We start from the raw sequence: 22,875 nt of genomic DNA, 5'->3' as shown, positions 1-22,875 counted from the left end.
CTTAATACTCTCTCTGTCACCCACTGTTCATATAGTGTTATTACTCACAGTTACTCTCCTGTCCAGAAATTCAGCGTCTTAAATTATGTTACTGCTCTGTTTAAAAATATACAGTAATACTATACCCTCTAATACTGCCCTACCCACAAACAGTGTTATTATGCCATTACTATCATGTCCAGAAATACTCAATGTGTTAATTACAATACCCTCTAGTACTTCTATGTCTAACAATATACAGCATGCAGACAGATTTAGAGTTGGTAGGGGGGCGTGTCCTAGCTCAACTCTAAGTTGCATTGTTAAAATAAAGTTGTCCAATATTTGAATACTATAGGCCAAAGCTGACAGTATTTTCCCTGCATGCAAAAAATAAATGCATTTTCGCCCCTTGTACTACAAAATGGATTGTCCAGGAGCAAAGTTATTCTTTTTTATGCTAACTCCAAACGAGTACTACCGTGTGTTAATGTACCTTTTGTTACACTACTGTAAAGACAATTTGTTCATACTCCCTGTAACTTAGATATTGGAATTTTTGAGGAAGTTTGTGTAACATTTTGAGACGGGAAAACACATGTAAAAATAGCATTTCTCCAGGTGCAGAACCCAGAGGAAGGTATCACCTTAACAACTGCATTCCTTTCATGGCAGGGGAGTCTCCTGTCCTATGTATGTTAGAGACAACAGGCAGACTGTCCCAATGGACCACACAAATATTCGCATATTACTGAAAATTGAGTTTACATCCTAGTTATAGATAACCCATTGCTTCCTGTGGCTAGTTATCCCTCTGATCCTAAATAATAAGAGGTCTGTTTATTAATACCATGTGGTGACAACCAATAAGAATCATTATAATTTATCCTGCCGGGTCTGTTCTAAGGGCCCCGGTGTTGACCCTGCTCTTCTGCGAAGATTATATCCTGCTTGTTATGTTAATACTCCTAGTTACTCCCCTATATAGACAGAGCATTGCTATTTCCTGTGTGATTCCGTTAAGAAATCCCCGTTCAGTTACCATCATGTCTGATCATGTCTGACGAGAACAAGAATAATGTAGTGAATAAAGGTCACATTATGTATTATCAGCTGTTACATGAAGGAGGAGCCGTGTCTATATGTAGTGTCCACTCACCTGTGCAGGACATTCCCATTGTGAAAGGCGGCAAATCCCAACAGGAAGAACTTGCAGAGATTCAGCATTCCCAACGCCATGTACGAGACGGTGAAAGTCAGTCCGATCAAAGAGTATGGAGTCCTGCAGCACTCTGCAACACTGTATAATATCACACAGACACAGTGATGTATACAGCACTCAGTAACACTGTATAATATCACACAAACACAGTGATATAAACAGCACTCAGTAACACTGTATAATATCACACAGACACAGCGATGTATACAGCACTCTGCAACACTGTATAATATCACACAGACACAGTGATGTATACAGCACTCAGTAATACTGTATAATATCACACAGACACAGTGATATATATACAGCACTCAGTAATACTGTATAATATCACACAGACACAGTGATATATACAGCACTCAGTAATACTGTATAATATCACACAGACACAGTGATATATACAGCACTCAGTAATACTGTATAATATCACACAAACACAGTGATATATACAGCACTCAGTAACACTGTATAATATCACACAGACACACAGCGATATATGCAGCACTCTGCAACACTGTATAATATCACACAGACACAGTGATGTATACAGCACTCAGTAATACTGTATAATATCACACAGACACAGTGATATATATACAGCACTCAGTAATACTGTATAATATCACACAGACACAGCGATGTATACAGCACTCTGCAACACTGTATAATATCACACAGACACAGCGGTGTATACAGCACTCAGTAACACTGTATAATATCACACAGACACACAGTGATATATATACAGCACTCAGTAACACTGTATAATATCACACAAACACAGTGATATATACAGCACTCAGTAACACTGTATAATATCACACAGACACAGCGATGTATACAGCACTCTGCAACACTGTATAATATCACACAGACACAGTGATGTATACAGCACTCAGTAATACTGTATAATATCACACAGACACAGTGATATATATACAGCACTCAGTAATACTGTATAATATCACACAGACACAGTGATATATATACAGCACTCAGTAATACTGTATAATATCACACAGACACAGCGATGTATACAGCACTCTGCAACACTGTATAATATCACACAGACACAGCGATGTATACAGCACTCAGTAACACTGTATAATATCCCACAGACACACAGTGATATATATACAGCACTCAGTAACACTGTATAATATCACACAGAGACACAGTGATATATATACAGCACTCAGTAATACTGTATAATATCACACAGACACACAGTGATATATATACAGCACTCAGTAATACTGTATAATATCACACAGACACACAGTGATATATATACAGCACTCTGCAACACTGTATAATATCACACAGACACAGCGATATATACAGCACTCTGCAACACTGTATAATATCACACAGACACACAGTGATATATATACAGCACTCAGTAATACTGTATAATATCACACAGACACACAGCGATATATATACAGCACTCTGCAATACTGTATAATATCACACAGACACACAGTGATATATACAGCACTCAGTAATACTGTATAATATCACACAGACACAGTGATATATACAGCACTCAGTAATACTGTATAATATCACACAGACACACAGCGATATATACAGCACTCAGTAACACTGTATAATATCACACAGACACAGTGATATATACAGCACTCAGTAACACTGTATAATATCACACAGACACAGCGATATATATACAGCACTCAGTAACACTGTATAATATCACACAGACACAGCGATATATATACAGCACTCAGTAATACTGTATAATATCACACAGACACACAGCGATATATATACAGCACTCTGCAACACTGTATAATATCACACAGACACAGTGATATATAGAGCACTCTGCAACACTGTATAATATCACACAGACACAGCGATGTATACAGCACTCAGTAATACTGTATAATATCATACAGACACACAGTGATATATATACAGCACTCAGTAACACTGTATAATATCACACAGACACACAGTGATATATATACAGCACTCAGTAATACTGTATAATATCACACAGACACAGCGATGTATACAGCACTCAGTAACACTGTATAATATCACACAGACACAGTGATATATACAGCACTCAGTAATACTGTATAATATCACACAGACACACAGTGATATATATATACAGCACTCTGCAACACTGTATAATATCACACAGACACAGTGATGTATACAGCACTCAGTAACACTGTATAATATCACACAGACACAGCGATGTATACAGCACTCAGTAACACTGTATAATATCACACAGACACACAGTGATATATATATACAGCACTCTGCAACACTGTATAATATCACACAGACACAGTGATATATATACAGCACTCAGTAACACTGTATAATATCACACAGACACAGTGATATATATACAGCACTCAGTAATACTGTATAATATCACACAGACACACAGTGATATATACAGCACTCTGCAACACTGTATAATATCACACAGACACAGCGATGTATACAGCGCTCAGTAATACTGTATAATATCACACAGACACACAGTGATATATACAGCACTCAGTAATACTGTATAATATCACACAGACACAGTGATATATATACAGCACTCTGCAACACTGTATAATATCACACAGACACAGCGATGTATACAGCACTCAGTAATACTGTATAATATCACACAGACACACAGTGATATATATACAGCACTCAGTAATACTGTATAATATCACACAGACACACAGTGATATATATACAGCACTCAGTAATACTGTATAATATCACACAGACATAGTGATATATATACAGCACTCAGTAATACTGTATAATATCACACAGACACAGTGATATATATACAGCACTCAGTAATACTGTATAATATCACACAGACACAGTGATATATACAGCACTCTGCAACACTGTATAATATCACACAGACACAGTGATATATACAGCACTCAGTAACACTGTATAATATCACACAGACACAGTGATATATACAGCACTCAGTAACACTGTATAATATCACACAGACACAGTGATATATACAGCACTCTGCAACACTGTATAATATCACACAGACACAGTGATATATACAGTGCTCAGTAATACTATATAAAATCACACAGACACAGTGATATATACAGCACTCAGTAATACTGTATAATATCACACAGACACAGCGATGTATACAGCACTCAGTAATACTGTATAATATCACACAGACACAGTGATATATACAGCACTCAGTAACACTGTATAATATCACACAGACACAGTGATATATACAGCGCTCAGTAATACTGTATAATATCACACAGACACACAGTGATATATACAGCACTCAGTAATACTGTATAATATCACACAGACACAGTGATATATACAGCACTCAGTAATACTGTATAATATCACACAGACACACAGCGATATATACAGCACTCAGTAACACTGTATAATATCACACAGACACAGTGATATATACAGCACTCAGTAACACTGTATAATATCACACAGACACAGCGATATATATACAGCACTCAGTAACACTGTATAATATCACACAGACACAGCGATATATATACAGCACTCAGTAATACTGTATAATATCACACAGACACACAGCGATATATATACAGCACTCTGCAACACTGTATAATATCACACAGACACAGTGATATATACAGCGCTCAGTAATACTGTATAATATCACAGACACACAGTGATATATATACAGCACTCAGTAACACTGTATAATATCACACAGACACACAGTGATATATATACAGCACTCAGTAATACTGTATAATATCACACAGACACAGCGATGTATACAGCACTCAGTAATACTGTATAATATCACACAGACACACAGTGATATATATATACAGCACTCTGCAACACTGTATAATATCACACAGACACACAGTGATATATACAGCACTCAGTAATACTGTATAATATCACACAGACACAGTGATATATATACAGCACTCTGCAACACTGTATAATATCACACAGACACAGCGATGTATACAGCACTCAGTAATACTGTATAATATCACACAGACACACAGTGATATATATACAGCACTCAGTAATACTGTATAATATCACACAGACACACAGTGATATATATACAGCACTCAGTAATACTGTATAATATCACACAGACATAGTGATATATATACAGCACTCAGTAATACTGTATAATATCACACAGACACAGTGATATATATACAGCACTCAGTAATACTGTATAATATCACACAGACACAGTGATATATACAGCACTCTGCAACACTGTATAATATCACACAGACACAGTGATATATACAGCACTCAGTAACACTGTATAATATCACACAGACACAGTGATATATACAGCACTCAGTAACACTGTATAATATCACACAGACACAGTGATATATACAGCACTCTGCAACACTGTATAATATCACACAGACACAGTGATATATACAGTGCTCAGTAATACTATATAAAATCACACAGACACAGTGATATATACAGCACTCAGTAATACTGTATAATATCACACAGACACAGCGATGTATACAGCACTCAGTAATACTGTATAATATCACACAGACACAGTGATATATACAGCACTCAGTAACACTGTATAATATCACACAGACACAGTGATATATACAGCGCTCAGTAATACTGTATAATATCACACAGACACACAGTGATATATACAGCACTCAGTAATACTGTATAATATCACACAGACACAGTGATATATACAGCACTCAGTAATACTGTATAATATCACACAGACACACAGCGATATATACAGCACTCAGTAACACTGTATAATATCACACAGACACAGTGATATATACAGCACTCAGTAACACTGTATAATATCACACAGACACAGCGATATATATACAGCACTCAGTAACACTGTATAATATCACACAGACACAGCGATATATATACAGCACTCAGTAATACTGTATAATATCACACAGACACACAGCGATATATATACAGCACTCTGCAACACTGTATAATATCACACAGACACAGTGATATATACAGCGCTCAGTAATACTGTATAATATCACAGACACACAGTGATATATATACAGCACTCAGTAACACTGTATAATATCACACAGACACACAGTGATATATATACAGCACTCAGTAATACTGTATAATATCACACAGACACAGCGATGTATACAGCACTCAGTAATACTGTATAATATCACACAGACACACAGTGATATATATATACAGCACTCTGCAACACTGTATAATATCACACAGACACACAGTGATATATACAGCACTCAGTAATACTGTATAATATCACACAGACACACAGTGATATATATATACAGCACTCTGCAACACTGTATAATATCACACAGACACACAGTGATATATACAGCACTCAGTAATACTGTATAATATCACACAGACACAGCGATGTATACAGCACTCTGCAACACTGTATAATATCACACAGACACAGTGATATATATACAGCACTCAGTAACACTGTATAATATCACACAGACACAGTGATATATATACAGCACTCAGTAATACTGTATAATATCACACAGACACACAGTGATATATACAGCACTCTGCAACACTGTATAATATCACACAGACACAGCGATGTATACAGCGCTCAGTAATACTGTATAATATCACACAGACACACAGTGATATATACAGCACTCAGTAATACTGTATAATATCACACAGACACAGTGATATATATACAGCACTCTGCAACACTGTATAATATCACACAGACACAGCGATGTATACAGCACTCAGTAATACTGTATAATATCACACAGACACACAGTGATATATATACAGCACTCAGTAATACTGTATAATATCACACAGACACACAGTGATATATATACAGCACTCAGTAATACTGTATAATATCACACAGACACAGTGATATATATACAGCACTCAGTAATACTGTATAATATCACACAGACACAGTGATATATACAGCACTCTGCAACACTGTATAATATCACACAGACACAGTGATATATACAGCACTCAGTAACACTGAATAATATCACACAGACACAGTGATATATACAGCACTCAGTAACACTGTATAATATCACACAGACACAGTGATATATATACAGCACTCAGTAACACTGTATAATATCACACAGACACAGTGATATATATACAGCACTCAGTAATACTGTATAATATCACACAGACACACAGTGATATATACAGCACTCTGCAACACTGTATAATATCACACAGACACAGCGATGTATACAGCGCTCAGTAATACTGTATAATATCACACAGACACACAGTGATATATACAGCACTCAGTAATACTGTATAATATCACACAGACACAGTGATATATATACAGCACTCTGCAACACTGTATAATATCACACAGACACAGCGATGTATACAGCACTCAGTAATACTGTATAATATCACACAGACACACAGTGATGTATATACAGCACTCAGTAATACTGTATAATATCACACAGACACACAGTGATATATATACAGCACTCAGTAATACTGTATAATATCACACAGACACAGTGATATATACAGCACTCTGCAACACTGTATAATATCACAGACACAGTGATATATACAGCACTCAGTAACACTGAATAATATCACACAGACACAGTGATATATACAGCACTCAGTAACACTGTATAATATCACACAGACACAGTGATATATACAGCACTCTGCAACACTGTATAATATCACACAGACACAGTGATATATACAGTGCTCAGTAATACTATATAATATCACACAGACACAGTGATATATACAGCACTCAGTAATACTGTATAATATCACACAGACACAGCGATGTATACAGCACTCAGTAATACTGTATAATATCACACAGACACAGCGATGTATACAGCACTCAGTAATACTGTATAATATCACACAGACACAGTGATATATACAGCACTCAGTAACACTGTATAATATCACACAGACACAGTGATATATACAGCGCTCAGTAATACTGTATAATATCACACAGACACACAGTGATATATACAGCGCTCAGTAATACTGTATAATATCACACAGACACAGCGATGTATACAGCACTCAGTAATACTGTATAATATCACACAGACACACAGTGATATATACAGCACTCAGTAATACTGTATAATATCACACAGACACAGTGATATATACAGCACTCAGTAACACTGTATAATATCACACAGACACAGTGATATATACAGCGCTCAGTAATACTGTATAATATCACACAGACACACAGTGATATATACAGCGCTCAGTAATACTGTATAATATCACACAGACACAGCGATGTATACAGCACTCAGTAATACTGTATAATATCACACACACACACAGTGATATATACAGCGCTCAGTAATACTGTATAATATCACACAGACACAGCGATGTATACAGCACTCAGTAATACTGTATAATATCACACAGACACACAGTGATATATACAGCACTCAGTAATACTGTATAATAACACACAGACACACAGTGATATATATATACAGCACTCAGTAATACTGTATAATATCACACAGACACACAGTGATATATATACAGCACTCAGTAATACTGTATAATATCACACAGACACACAGTGATATATACAGCACTCAGTAATACTGTATAATATCACACAGACACACAGTGATATATATACAGCACTCAGTAATACTGTATAATATCACAGACACACAGTGATATATACAGCACTCAGTAATACTGTATAATATCACACAGACACACAGTGATATATACAGCACTCAGTAATACTGTATAATATCACACAGACACACAGTGATATATACAGCACTCAGTAATACTGTATAATATCACAGACACACAGTGATATATACAGCACTCTGCAACACTGTATAATATCACAGACACACAGCGATATATACAGCGCTCAGTAATACTGTATAATATCACACAGTGATATATACAGCACTCAGTAACACTGTATAATATCACAGACACAGTGATATATACAGCACTCTGCAACACTGTATAATATCACACAGACACACAGTGATATATACAGCACTCTGCAACACTGTATAATATCACACACACACACACAGTGATATATACAGCACTCAGTAACACTGTATAATATCACATAGACACACAGCGATATATACAGCGCTCAGTAATACTGTATAATATCACAGACACACAGTGATATATATACAGCGCTCAGTAACACTATATAATATCACACAGACACAGTGATATATACAGCGCTCATTAATACTGTATAATATCACACAGACACACAGTGATATATAGAGCACTCAGTAATACTGTATAATATCACAGACACAAAAGTGATATATACAGTACTCAGTAATACTGTATAATATCATACAGACACAGTGTAATATATATACAGTACTCAGTAATACTGTATAATATCACACAGACAGTGATATATAAAGCGCTTAGTAACACTGTATAATATCACACAGACACACAGTGATATATAGAGCGCTCAGTAACACTGTATAATATCACACAGACACAGTGATATATACAGCACTCAGTAATATTGTATAATATCACACAGACACACAGTGATATATACAGTACTCAGTAATACTGTATAATATCACACAGACACAGTGATATATACAGCGCTCAGTAATACTATATAATATCACACAGACACAGTGATATATACAGCGCTCAGTAATACTGTATAATATTACACAGACACAGTGATATATACAGCACTCAGTAATACTGTATAATATCACACAGTCATATATACAGCACTCAGTAACACTGTATAATATCACAGACACACAGTGATATATATACAGCGCTCAGTAACACTATATAATATCACACAGACACAGTGATATATACAGCGCTTAGTAATACTGTATAATATCACACAGACACACAGTGATATATATATACAGCACTCAGTAATACTGTATAATATCACACAGACACAGTGATATATACAGCACTCTGCAACACTGTATAATATCACACAGACACACAGTGATATATACAGCACTCAGTAACACTGTATAATATCACACAGACACAGTGATATATACAGCACTCAGTAACACTGTATAATATCACACAGACACAGTGATATATACAGCACTCAGTAATACTGTATAATATCACACAGACACAGTGATATATACAGCACTCAGTAATACTGTATAATATCACACAGACACAGTGATATATACAGCACTCAGTAACACTGTATAATATCACACAGACACAGTGATATATACAGCACTCAGTAATACTGTATAATATCACACAGACACACAGTGATATATACAGCACTCAGTAATACTGTATAATATCACACAGACACAGCGATGTATACAGCACTCAGTAATACTGTATAATATCACACAGACACACAGTGATATATACAGCACTCAGTAATACTGTATAATATCACACAGACACACAGTGATATATATATACAGCACTCAGTAATACTGTATAATATCACACAGACACTGATATATAAAGCACTCAGTAATACTGTATAATATCACACAGACACACAGTGATATATATACAGCACTCAGTAATACTGTATAATATCACAGACACACAGTGATATATACAGCACTCAGTAATACTGTATAATATCACAGACACACAGTGATATATACAGCACTCAGTAATACTGTATAATATCACACAGACACACAGTGATATATACAGCACTCAGTAATACTGTATAATATCACAAACACACAGTGATATATACAGCACTCTGCAACACTGTATAATATCACAGACACACAGCGATATATACAGCGCTCAATAATACTGTATAATATCACACAGTGATATATACAGCACTCAGTAACACTGTATAATATCACAGACACAGTGATATATACAGCACTCTGCAACACTGTATAATATCACACACACACACAGTGATATATACAGCACTCAGTAACACTGTATAATATCACATAGACACACAGCGATATATACAGCGCTCAGTAATACTGTATAATATTACACAGACACAGTGATATATACAGCACTCAGTAATACTGTATAATATCACACAGTCATATATACAGCACTCAGTAACACTGTATAATATCACAGACACACAGTGATATATATACAGCGCTCAGTAACACTATATAATATCACACAGACACAGTGATATATACAGCGCTCAGTAATACTGTATAATATCACACAGACAGTGATATATAAAGAGCTTAGTAACACTGTATAATATCACACAGACACACAGTGATATATAGAGCACTCAGTAATACTGTATAATATCACAGACACAAAAGTGATATATACAGTACTCAGTAATACTGTATAATATCATACAGACACAGTGTAATATATATACAGTACTCAGTAATACTGTATAATATCACACAGACAGTGATATATAAAGCGCTTAGTAACACTGTATAATATCACACAGACACACAGTGATATATACAGCGCTCAGTAACACTGTATAATATCACACAGACACAGTGATATATATACAGCACTCAGTAATACTGTATAATATCACACAGACACACAGTGATATATACAGCACTCAGTAATACTGTATAATATCACACAGACACACAGTGATATATACAGTACTCAGTAATACTGTATAATATCACACAGACACAGTGATATATACAGCGCTCAGTAATACTATATAATATCACACAGACACAGTGATATATACAGCGCTCAGTAATACTGTATAATATTACACAGACACAGTGATATATACAGCACTCAGTAATACTGTATAATATCACACAGTCATATATACAGCACTCAGTAACACTGTATAATATCACAGACACACAGTGATATATATACAGCGCTCAGTAACACTATATAATATCACACAGACACAGTGATATATACAGCGCTCAGTAATACTGTATAATATCACACAGACAGTGATATATAAAGCGCTTAGTAATACTGTATAATATCACACAGACACACAGTGATATATAGAGCACTCAGTAATACTGTATAATATCACAGACACAAAAGTGATATATACAGTACTCAGTAATACTGTATAATATCATACAGACACAGTGTAATATATATACAGTACTCAGTAATACTGTATAATATCACACAGACAGTGATATATAAAGCGCTTAGTAACACTGTATAATATCACACAGACACACAGTGATATATAGAGCACTCAGTAATACTGTATAATATCACACAGACACACAGTGATATATACAGCGCTCAGTAACACTGTATAATATCACATAGACACAGTGATATATACAGCACTCAGTAATACTGTATAATATCACACAGACACAGTGATATATACAGCGCTCAGTAATACTATATAATATCACACAGACACAGTGATATATACAGCGCTCAGTAATACTGTATAATATCACACAGACACAGTGATATATACAGCACTCAGTAATACTGTATAATATCACAGACACACAGTGATATATACAGTGCTCAGTAATACTGTATAATATCACACACACACTGTGATATATACAGCACTCAGTAATACTATATAATAACACACAGACACAGTGATATATACAGTGCTCAGTAATACTGTATAATAACACACAGACACAGTGATATATACAGTGCTCAGTAATACTATATAATATCACACAGACACAGTGATATATACAGCGCTCAGTAATACTGTATAATATCACACAGACACTGTGATATATACAGCACTCAGTAATACTATATAATAACACACAGACACAGTGATATATACAGTGCTCAGTAATACTATATAATATCACACAGACACAGTGATATATACAGCGCTCAGTAATACTGTATAATATCACACACACACTGTGATATATACAGCACTCAGTAATACTATATAATATCACACAGACACTGTGATATATACAGCACTCAGTAATACTATATAATAACACACAGACACAGTGATATATACAGCGCTCAGTAATACTATATAATAACACACAGACACAGTGATATATACAGTGCTCAGTAATACTATATAATAACACACAGACACAGTGATATATACAGTGCTCAGTAATACTATATAATAACACACAGACACAGTGATATATACAGTGCTCAGTAATACTATATAATAACACACAGACACAGTGATATATACAGTGCTCAGTAATACTATATAATATCACACAGACACAGTGATATATACAGTGCTCAGTAATACTGTATAATATCACACAGACACAGTGATATATACAGTGCTCAGTAATACTATATAATAACACACAGACACAGTGATATATACAGCGCTCAGTAATACTATATAATAACACACAGACACAGTGATATATACAGTGCTCAGTAATACTATATAATATCACACAGACACAGTGATATATACAGTGCTCAGTAATACTGTATAATATCACACAGACACACAGTGATATATACAGCACTCAGTAATACTATATAATAACACACAGACACAGTGATATATACAGCACCCAGTAATACTATATAATATCACACAGACACAGTGATATATACAGTGCTCAGTAATACTATATAATAACACACAGACACACAGTGATATATACAGCACTCAGTAATACTGTATAATATCACACAGACACACAGTGATATATACAGCACTCAGTAATACTGTATAATATCACACAGACACAGTGATATATACAGCGCTCAGTAACACTGTATAATATCACACAGACACAGTGATATATACAGCACTCAGTAATACTGTATAATATCACACAGACACACAGTGATATATACAGCACTCAGTAATACTGTATAATATCACACAGACACACAGTGATATATACAGCACTCAGTAATACTGTATAATATCACACAGACACAGTGATATATACAGCACTCAGTAATACTATATAATAACACACAGACACAGTGATATATACAGCACCCAGTAATACTATATAATATCACACAGACACAGTGATATATACAGTGCTCAGTAATACTATATAATAACACACAGACACAGTGATATATACAGCACCCAGTAATACTATATAATAACACACAGACACAGTGATATATACAGTGCTCAGTAATACTGTATAATATCACACAGACACAGTGATATATACAGCACTCAGTAATACTATATAATAACACACAGACACAGTGATATATACAGCACCCAGTAATACTATATAATATCACACAGACACAGTGATATATACAGTGCTCAGTAATACTATATAATAACACACAGACACAGTGATATATACAGCACCCAGTAATACTATATAATAACACACAGACACAGTGATATATACAGTGCTCAGTAATACTGTATAATAACACACAGACACAGTGATATATACAGTGCTCAGTAATACTATATAATATCACACAGACACAGTGATATATACAGCGCTCAGTAATACTGTATAATATCACACAGACACAGTGATATATACAGCGCTCAGTAATAATATATAATAACACACAGACACAGTGATATTTACAGCGCTCAGTAATACTGTATAATATCACACAGACACACAGTGATATATACAGCGCTCAGTAACACTGTATAATATCACACAGACACAGTGATATATACAGCACTCAGTAATACTATATAATAACACACAGACACAGTGATATATACAGTGCTCAGTAATACTGTATAATATCACACAGACACACAGTGATCGCCCACTCCAGAAGACGCATCAATCCTTCTTATAGGACGGACTGAGGAGCTCCTGTACACAGGGCTCACACTGACGGACACATACAGACCGGGGTAGACGTGAGCTGACCTCTCTAACGCAGGGAAGGGTCTCACCTGTTGAGGAAGAGGAAGAAGGAGCCCTGCTGGCCCAGGACTCCAGGCTTAGAGGACAAGATGTTGTATACGTGAAGAATGAATAAGACCAGCCAGAACACCAGGAAGAGTACGGGTACAGCCAGCCGAGACCAGAGAGACATCCCCAGACCCAGCAGTCTGTACAGCTCCGTGACCTGCAGAGAGAGAGACCATCACTGACTGCTCTCACATCTGGTGGACCTCAGAGACATCATCCTCATCGTTACCTGTGAGATCTCCTCACAGACTTGTCGGAAGAGACGGAAAAGCACCCGCAGGCTGGACAATCCGATGTAGAAGACCACCACCAGGGTCAGGGCTGTGGACACGGTGCTGAGTACAGACAACACAGGCACAGGAAGGGCAGCCATCCGGGCTAACAAGGGCAGGACGGGGGCACTGAAGAGCCACACCTGGCGTGTCCGCATGAGCATGGAGCAGAGGGTACTCACTATAACCAGGCCTGGAGAGGGGACACAACACACACAAATCACACACCAGGCAGTTACATCTCTCACCATAGAGGAGATATAGATGTAGCAAGCGTCAAACCTTCCCAGCGCTGGGAGATCCTGCTGCCACGGAGTCCACAGAAGCCGGTGTGAAGTAACTGTCAGTCACTTACAGGAAAGATGCACGAGGCTGAATAACTGACAGTTACCTCTACTCAGACCACAGGGGTGGTCAGCACAGAAAATGACAGAGCACCTGACCCGAGAGGAGGTAACTGTCAATCACACTCAGTCACATGGGTTTTTCTGCCAGTGACTGACAGTTACCTCTTCTCAGACCATAGATACTTTAGACCAGGACACAAACATAAGCGTGAGCTGTATACCTTCCGTTCATCCGACACAGGAGATTTCTGGGTAACAGACATTTGGCCGCACAAGAAAGTGATCAGCAGTGATCTAGTGAGTATTACCTATGCCTTATACAATGTCTTACCAAAAACCCTGTCATTGCCCAGAAGGCATGTAATATATCTAACGGGCAGGTTAAAAAAATAAAAGTATTTTCCTGCAAAACAGACGCAGAACGAGCCATGAAACTGGGTCTTGTGCTCCAATCCTGAAGGTGTTACAAGGACACTAAACATAAATGGCAGGTGGGCCTATATGGATAGAGCAATATACCAACGTTTCACGGAAGATACAAGACTAAGTTATAATCGAGGGACACTCTCTCTTCATTTGATCCCACAAATGAAGAGGAAGTTTCTACTCTCTTCTCATCTTCCTACTCTACCTCCTGTCCTCTTGATCCTATTCCCTCACAAATTGGTATGTCCCCGTCTCCTGTGCTCATTCCCCTCTAACTAAAATCTGTAATCTCTCTCTTTCTACTGGTATTTTTCCATCACTATTCAAGCACACAGTGATTACTCCAATTTTAAAAAAACAAATATTCTGACCCAAACGCTCTCATAAATTACCGCCCCATCTCCCAGCTCCCATGCCCCTCCAAGCTTCTCGAGAGAATTGCCTACACACGCCTCACACACTTTCTTACAGCAAACAACCTGTTGGATCCTCTTCAGTCAGGCTTTCGCTCTCAACACTCCACAGAGACTGCGCTGACCAAAGTTGCCAATGATTTGATCACAGCAAAAAATAATAACCAATACTCTCTTCTAATTCTCCTGGATCTCTCTGCTGCATTTGACACTGTTGACCACTCTCTCCTCAAACAAACGCTACAATCCCTAGGTCTTGAAGGCACTGTCCTATCCTGGTTCTCATCCTACCTATCTAATCACTCTTTCAGTGTTAATTTCTCTGGATCCACCTCTGCTCCGCTTCCTTTATCAGTTGGAGACCACAAGGCTCAGTCCTAGGTCCTCTGCTATTCTCTATCTACACCACTTCTCTTGGAAAACTAATAAGCTCCTTTGGATTTCAGTATCATCTCTATGCGGATGATACCCAAATTTATCCATCCTCTCCTGATCTTTCACCATCTGTGTTGTCTCGCGTTACTGACTGTCCTTCTGCCATCTCATCTTGGATGTCTTCTCGCCAAATCAAACTCAATCTTTCAAAAACTGAATTAATAATATTCCCACCCAAAAACAGAAGCTTCCTGCCTGACATTTCTATTGCTGTTGATAACATGACCATAAATCCCACCCCGCAAGCTCGTTGCTTAGGTGTAATCCTTGATTCACAACTGTCGTTTATTCCCCATATCAACTCTATATCTAAATCATGTTACATACACCTAAAGAACATTTCCAGAATACGCACATATCTGACACAAGACACCGCAAAAACATTAATTCATGCACTCATCATCTCCCGCATCGACTATTGCAATTCCCTCCTTACTGGTCTTCCCAAAGTCAGACTTGAACCTCAACAATCTATTTTGCACGCAGCGGCTAGACTGATTTTCCTTACTAACCGTTATTCCTCTGCTGAGCCACTCTGTCAGTCTCTACATTGGCTGCCTGTATTTCAACGAATCCAATATAAAATTCTTCTACTAACATACAAGGCCATCAACAAAATTGCACCGACATACATTTATTCACTTGTCTCGAAATATCTCCCTACTCGACACCTCCGTTCTGCACAAGATCTACGTCTCTCCTCCACTCTCATCACATCCTCCCATTCTCGGTTACAGGATTTTTTCGGGGCTGCACCCACTTTGTGGAATTCCCTCCCACGCACAGTAAGACTTTCCTCTAGTCTTCAAACCTTCAAGCGTTCACTGAAAACCCACCTCTTCAGACAAGCTTATGATATTCCTCAACCACCATCTTAATCTCCCTATATTACCCTATTACCATCCTCTACACTGCTAACACAAGACAACAACCTTCTGACCAACATTGCAAAACACACAGCCCACTCAGTACTTTTACCTTTGCAGTCTAGCTGGTCCACTGTGCAATATGATGTAGCACATGCCCTTGTGTTTCATACTCCCATTGTCCTATAGATTGTAAGCTTGTGAGCAGGGTTCTCTTACCTATCTGTCTGTATGTATTACCCAGTATTGTCTTATTAATGTTTGTTCCCAATTGTAAAGCGCTACGTAATTTGCTGGCGCTATATAAATAAATGTTGATGATGATGATGATGATGAGGGAAGGATTTTCTGTAAGACGACTTCCTAATTTTCATTCTATTAAAGAATATAAAGTGATTTCCAAGCAGGTTATTAGCAGTTTAACTCCACTTGAAAATAATGCTAATAAAAAAATCACTGTGCTGGACTCTACAAGTTACTGGAATAACGGATATTTGAAATAAGATCTCTGACTGAAATCGCCTGTTAAAACCTTAAATACACACTTTTGCTGTCCTTTAATTGCTACTTTGTAAACAACATAACTTCCTTAGCAACATCTGACAACCATGGAAACAAACCATTACTGATTATTTCCATCATTACTGACGTTGATGAGCAAGATCTCCTATGCAAAACCAGCGTCATACAGCCGCAACAGTGTGTTTCTGAGTTGTCAAGAGGTGATTTGATGCTGAAGGTATTACAAGTTGTTCCACTAAAGTGTTCTACCCAGCATAATTAGGCAACATAATTTTTTTGTGAAGTGTCAGTTTCCAGTCTCAAGCAGTTTGTGAATTATCAGGATCAGTGACAATCACTATAGACCCTACGACTGTAATCACCTACCAGTAAGAACACTGACACTGCGAGTCAACGAGGCGGGGTCCTCGTACACAGCCCCTGACATTCCAGACTCCATCTCTTGCCGGATGTAATCCCTGTGAATCCAGAACCAGACACACATTAGTGAAGGGTGCACAGACGTCACAACCTGAAGCCAACAGCGGTTACTGAATACTGATCTGATTTTATCTATTATACTACTTAAGTAACAATTAACAAGTGCTAGACGCATGCACAAAGTTCAATAAGCTAAATTAAGGGACAGAACAGCCTGACACAGGCGACCAATGTGGGGAGGGGAGGATCAGCCTACGAGGGAAGCTGTATTGGACTAAGGGGGTAGTCGGAGGAACAGCAAAGCAGCTTCTGGTGAGAGGGAAGTTATATCGGAATGAGGGGGTCACTCGGAGGAATAGCAAAGCAGCTGCTGGTGAGAGGGAAGCTATATCAGAATGAGGGGGGGGTCACTCAGAGGAACAGAAAAGCAGCTGCTGGTGAGAGGAAAGCTGAAATGGACTGAGGGGGTCACTCGGAGGAACAGCAAAGCAGCTGCTGGTGAGCGGGCAGCTGGAGTCCGGGAGGAGCTGTGTACTGTGATTATATTTCAAGCGCTCCAACATTGGCCGGGTTTACGCAAATGTGGCTCATGCAAAGCTGCAGAAACACGCATATACACCAGTTAGAAGGTGTCTGCTATAGAGCTTATACTCAGATCTATTAGCTGCCGATGTGGAGGTGGTCGGACCTCGGGATGTGTACAGCTCTGCACGTGGGCGGAACACCCTACTTTTCTATGCTGTTTCTATTAGACTAACTTACTCTAGTTTTGCACGAGACAGAGTCTCTGGGTGTTTACGTGTCTTGTGATTAGCGTAATGTTGTGTGCAAGTGGAGGGTGTGTGGTATGTACACAAGTGTCACATTGTTTCATTACAATGCCATTAAACTTAGAACACACTTTTGGACTCCCACTACTAACGACACCCACTACTGAAAGTGTCGCAGTCCACAGCAATTCACCGTCACTGTCTGATGTGCACCAGATCTCTGGAAGCTGATTGGTGGGACTTTGTTATGAAGTCGCCCTATGTGACGCAGAGGCAAGAATACCGCGGATGTGCCAGTGGCTGACGGGCAGAATCAGCGCTGTGGACGCATACATGAGGTGGTAACTCACCTGGCAGTCTGGTGGGCCATGTACAGGAGCAGAACGGTGAGAAGATACAGGTAGAGGCTGACCAGGCACCGCAGCGGTAGTAGGAGGAGGACAGCACAGGCCAGGTGAGCTGGGGACAAGGAGCAACGTCAGATGACTGTAAATCATCACCTTGTACACGGATTCTCTAATGTCCATTAAACACATTGCTTTCTATTTCTGTCTCCCATGGTAACAGGCTTACTTTGGATATGATAGCCAATGCCAAGAGCACAGCAGAGCTCTGTCGTATCCAAGGGCAATAGACATGAATGAAATACACAGAACATACCCAGAGAAGCTCCACATACTTTTGGCCATGTAGTGTATAAAACACCTGACAATACCAAGATAATGCTTCTTGATCCCCTTCTACATTGTACTGGTACCAAAACAGCAACCGATCTTCTTACCTAGGTAGTAAATATTTTGCAGGTATTTTGCCCGGAAGAAGGTGGTGACATAGGCTGGATGGTGGAACTCTGTAAACTCCTGGACATCCCAGCGATAGAGCAGATCCAGGAGAACAACACCAGGGACCCGGAGAATGACATTGGACGCCTGCTCGAGTCTGGACATGGCAGAGAGCAGCGATGCTCCAATGGCGTCTATGTGCGCTATACCCTGCTAAGTCACTGTATGCTGTACTGTACTATGTGTAAGATGTCACTATACACTGTGCTGTACTATATCACTTTACACACGGTGGTGTGTGGTGTCACTATACGCTGTGCTGTACTGTATGTGTAAGGTGTCACTATACGCTGTGCTGTACTGTGTGTGTAAGCTGTCACTATACGCTGTGCTGTACTAGGTCTGTGTAAGGTGTCACTATACGCTGTGCTGTACTGTGTGTGTAAGGTGTCACTATACGCTGTGCTGTACTAGGTCTGTGTAAGGTGTCACTATACGCTGTGCTGTACTAGGTCTGTGTAAGGTGTCACTATACGCTGTGCTGTACTGTGTGTGTAAGGTGTCACTATACTCTGTGCTATGTACACAGGGTGCTCTGTCACAGGAGACTCGCTCATCCCCACTCCCACTGTACGGACAGAGCAGGACAGGAGCTTCCAGCCACACAGATCGGAGAGATCACCGTTGCTAGATTCCAGCAAATGTAGAGCCCCATGAAATAACGTGCTGACCCCACAGGGGGAGGAGTCTCCAGGAAACCTGCATCAGGTAATAGAGACATTTACATCGTCATGTACAGATATAAGTAACCCCCAGACTACAGCCCCCCCCATTCCTGTTATATAAGTAACCCCCAGACTACAGCCCCCCCATTCCTGTTATATAAGTAACCCCCAGACTACAGCCCCCCCATTCCTGTTATATAAGTAACCCCCAGACTACAGCCCCCCATTCCTCAGTTATATAAGTAACCCCCAGACTACAGCCCCCCCATTCCTCAGTTATATAAGTAACCCCCAGACTACAGCCCCCCCATTCCTGTTATATAAGTAACCCCCAGACTACAGCCCCCCCATTCCTAAATTATATAAGTAACCCCCAGACTACAGCCCCCCATTCCTCAGTTATATAAGTAACCACCAGACTACAGCCCCCCCATTCCTCAGTTATATAAGTAACCCTCAGACTACAGCCCCCCCATTCCTGTTATATAAGTAACCCCCAGACTACAGCCCCCCATTCCTCAGTTATATAAGTAACCCCCAGACTACAGCCCCCCCATTCCTCAGTTATATAAGTAACCCCCAGACTACAGCCCCCCCATTCCTGTTATATAAGTAACCCCCAGACTACAGCCCCCCCATTCCTAAATTATATAAGTAACCCCCAGACTACAGCCCAACATTCCTCAGTTATATAAGTAACCACCAGACTACAGCCCCCCCATTCCTCAGTTATATAAGTAACCACCAGACTACAGTCCCCCCATTCCTGTTATATAAGTAACCCCCAGACTACAGCCCCCCCATTCCTGTTATATAAGTAACCCCCAGACTACAGCCCCCCCATTCCTCAGTTATATAAGTAACCACCAGACTACAGTCCCCCCATTCCTGTTATATAAGTAACCCCCAGACTACAGCCCCCCCATTCCTGTTATATAAGTAACCACCAGACTACAGCCCCCCCATTCCTCAGTTATATAAGTAACCACCAGACTACAGTCCCCCCATTCCTGTTATATAAGTAACCCCCAGACTACAGCCCCCCCATTCCTGTTATATAAGTAACCCCCAGACTACAGCCCCCCCATTCCTGTTATATAAGTAACCCCCAGACTACAGCCCCCCCATTCCTCAGTTATATAAGTAACCCCCAGACTACAGCCCCCCCATTCCTCAGTTATATAAGTAACCCACAGACTACAGCCCCCCATTAATGTTATATAAGTAACCCCAAGACTACAGCCCCCCCATTCCTGTTATATAAGTAACCCCCAGACTACAGCCCCCCATTCCTGTTATATAAGTAACCCCCAGACTACAGCCACCCCATTCCTGTTATATAAGTAACCCCCAGACTACAGCCCCCCCATTCCTCAGTTATATAAGTAACCCCCAGACTACAGCCCCCCCATTCCTCAGTTATATAAGTAACCACCAGACTACAGCCCCCCCATTCCTCAGTTATATAAGTAACCACCAGACTACAGTCCCCCCATTCCTGTTATATAAGTAACCCCCAGACTACAGCCCCCCCCATTCCTGTTATATAAGTAACCCCCAGACTACAGCCCCCCCATTCCTCAGTTATATAAGTAACCCCCAGACTACAGCCCCCCCATTCCTCAGTTATATAAGTAACCCACAGACTACAGCCCCCCATTAATGTTATATAAGTAACCCCCAGACTACAGCCCCCCCATTCCTGTTATATAAGTAACCCCCAGACTACAGCCCCCCATTCCTGTTATATAAGTAACCCCCA

General features: G+C 38.9%; 1 protein-coding gene across 1 annotated transcript in view; it reads right to left on the bottom strand.

Moving 5' to 3' along the window:
- LOC142098071 (RING finger protein 145-like) overlaps nt 1-22,875 on the bottom strand; it is a 42,918-nt gene that overhangs the window by 10,007 nt on the left and 10,036 nt on the right. Inside the window, exons 2-7 of the mRNA XM_075180580.1 lie at nt 20,388-21,147; nt 19,957-20,065; nt 18,783-18,874; nt 15,365-15,600; nt 15,117-15,292; nt 1,139-1,279 (exon numbers count right to left, since the gene is read on the bottom strand). Of these exons, the coding sequence (XP_075036681.1) occupies nt 1,139-1,279; nt 15,117-15,292; nt 15,365-15,600; nt 18,783-18,874; nt 19,957-20,065; nt 20,388-20,553 (920 nt within the window). The 5' untranslated portion in view covers nt 20,554-21,147. The remainder of the gene's footprint in view (nt 1-1,138; nt 1,280-15,116; nt 15,293-15,364; nt 15,601-18,782; nt 18,875-19,956; nt 20,066-20,387; nt 21,148-22,875) is intronic.

This window comes from Mixophyes fleayi, chromosome 1, assembly GCF_038048845.1.
Source record: "Mixophyes fleayi isolate aMixFle1 chromosome 1, aMixFle1.hap1, whole genome shotgun sequence".
Classification (NCBI taxonomy): domain Eukaryota; kingdom Metazoa; phylum Chordata; class Amphibia; order Anura; family Limnodynastidae; genus Mixophyes; species Mixophyes fleayi.
The sequence above is the reverse complement of the archived record's forward strand: the minus strand, read 5'-3'. Positions and strand labels throughout refer to the sequence as shown.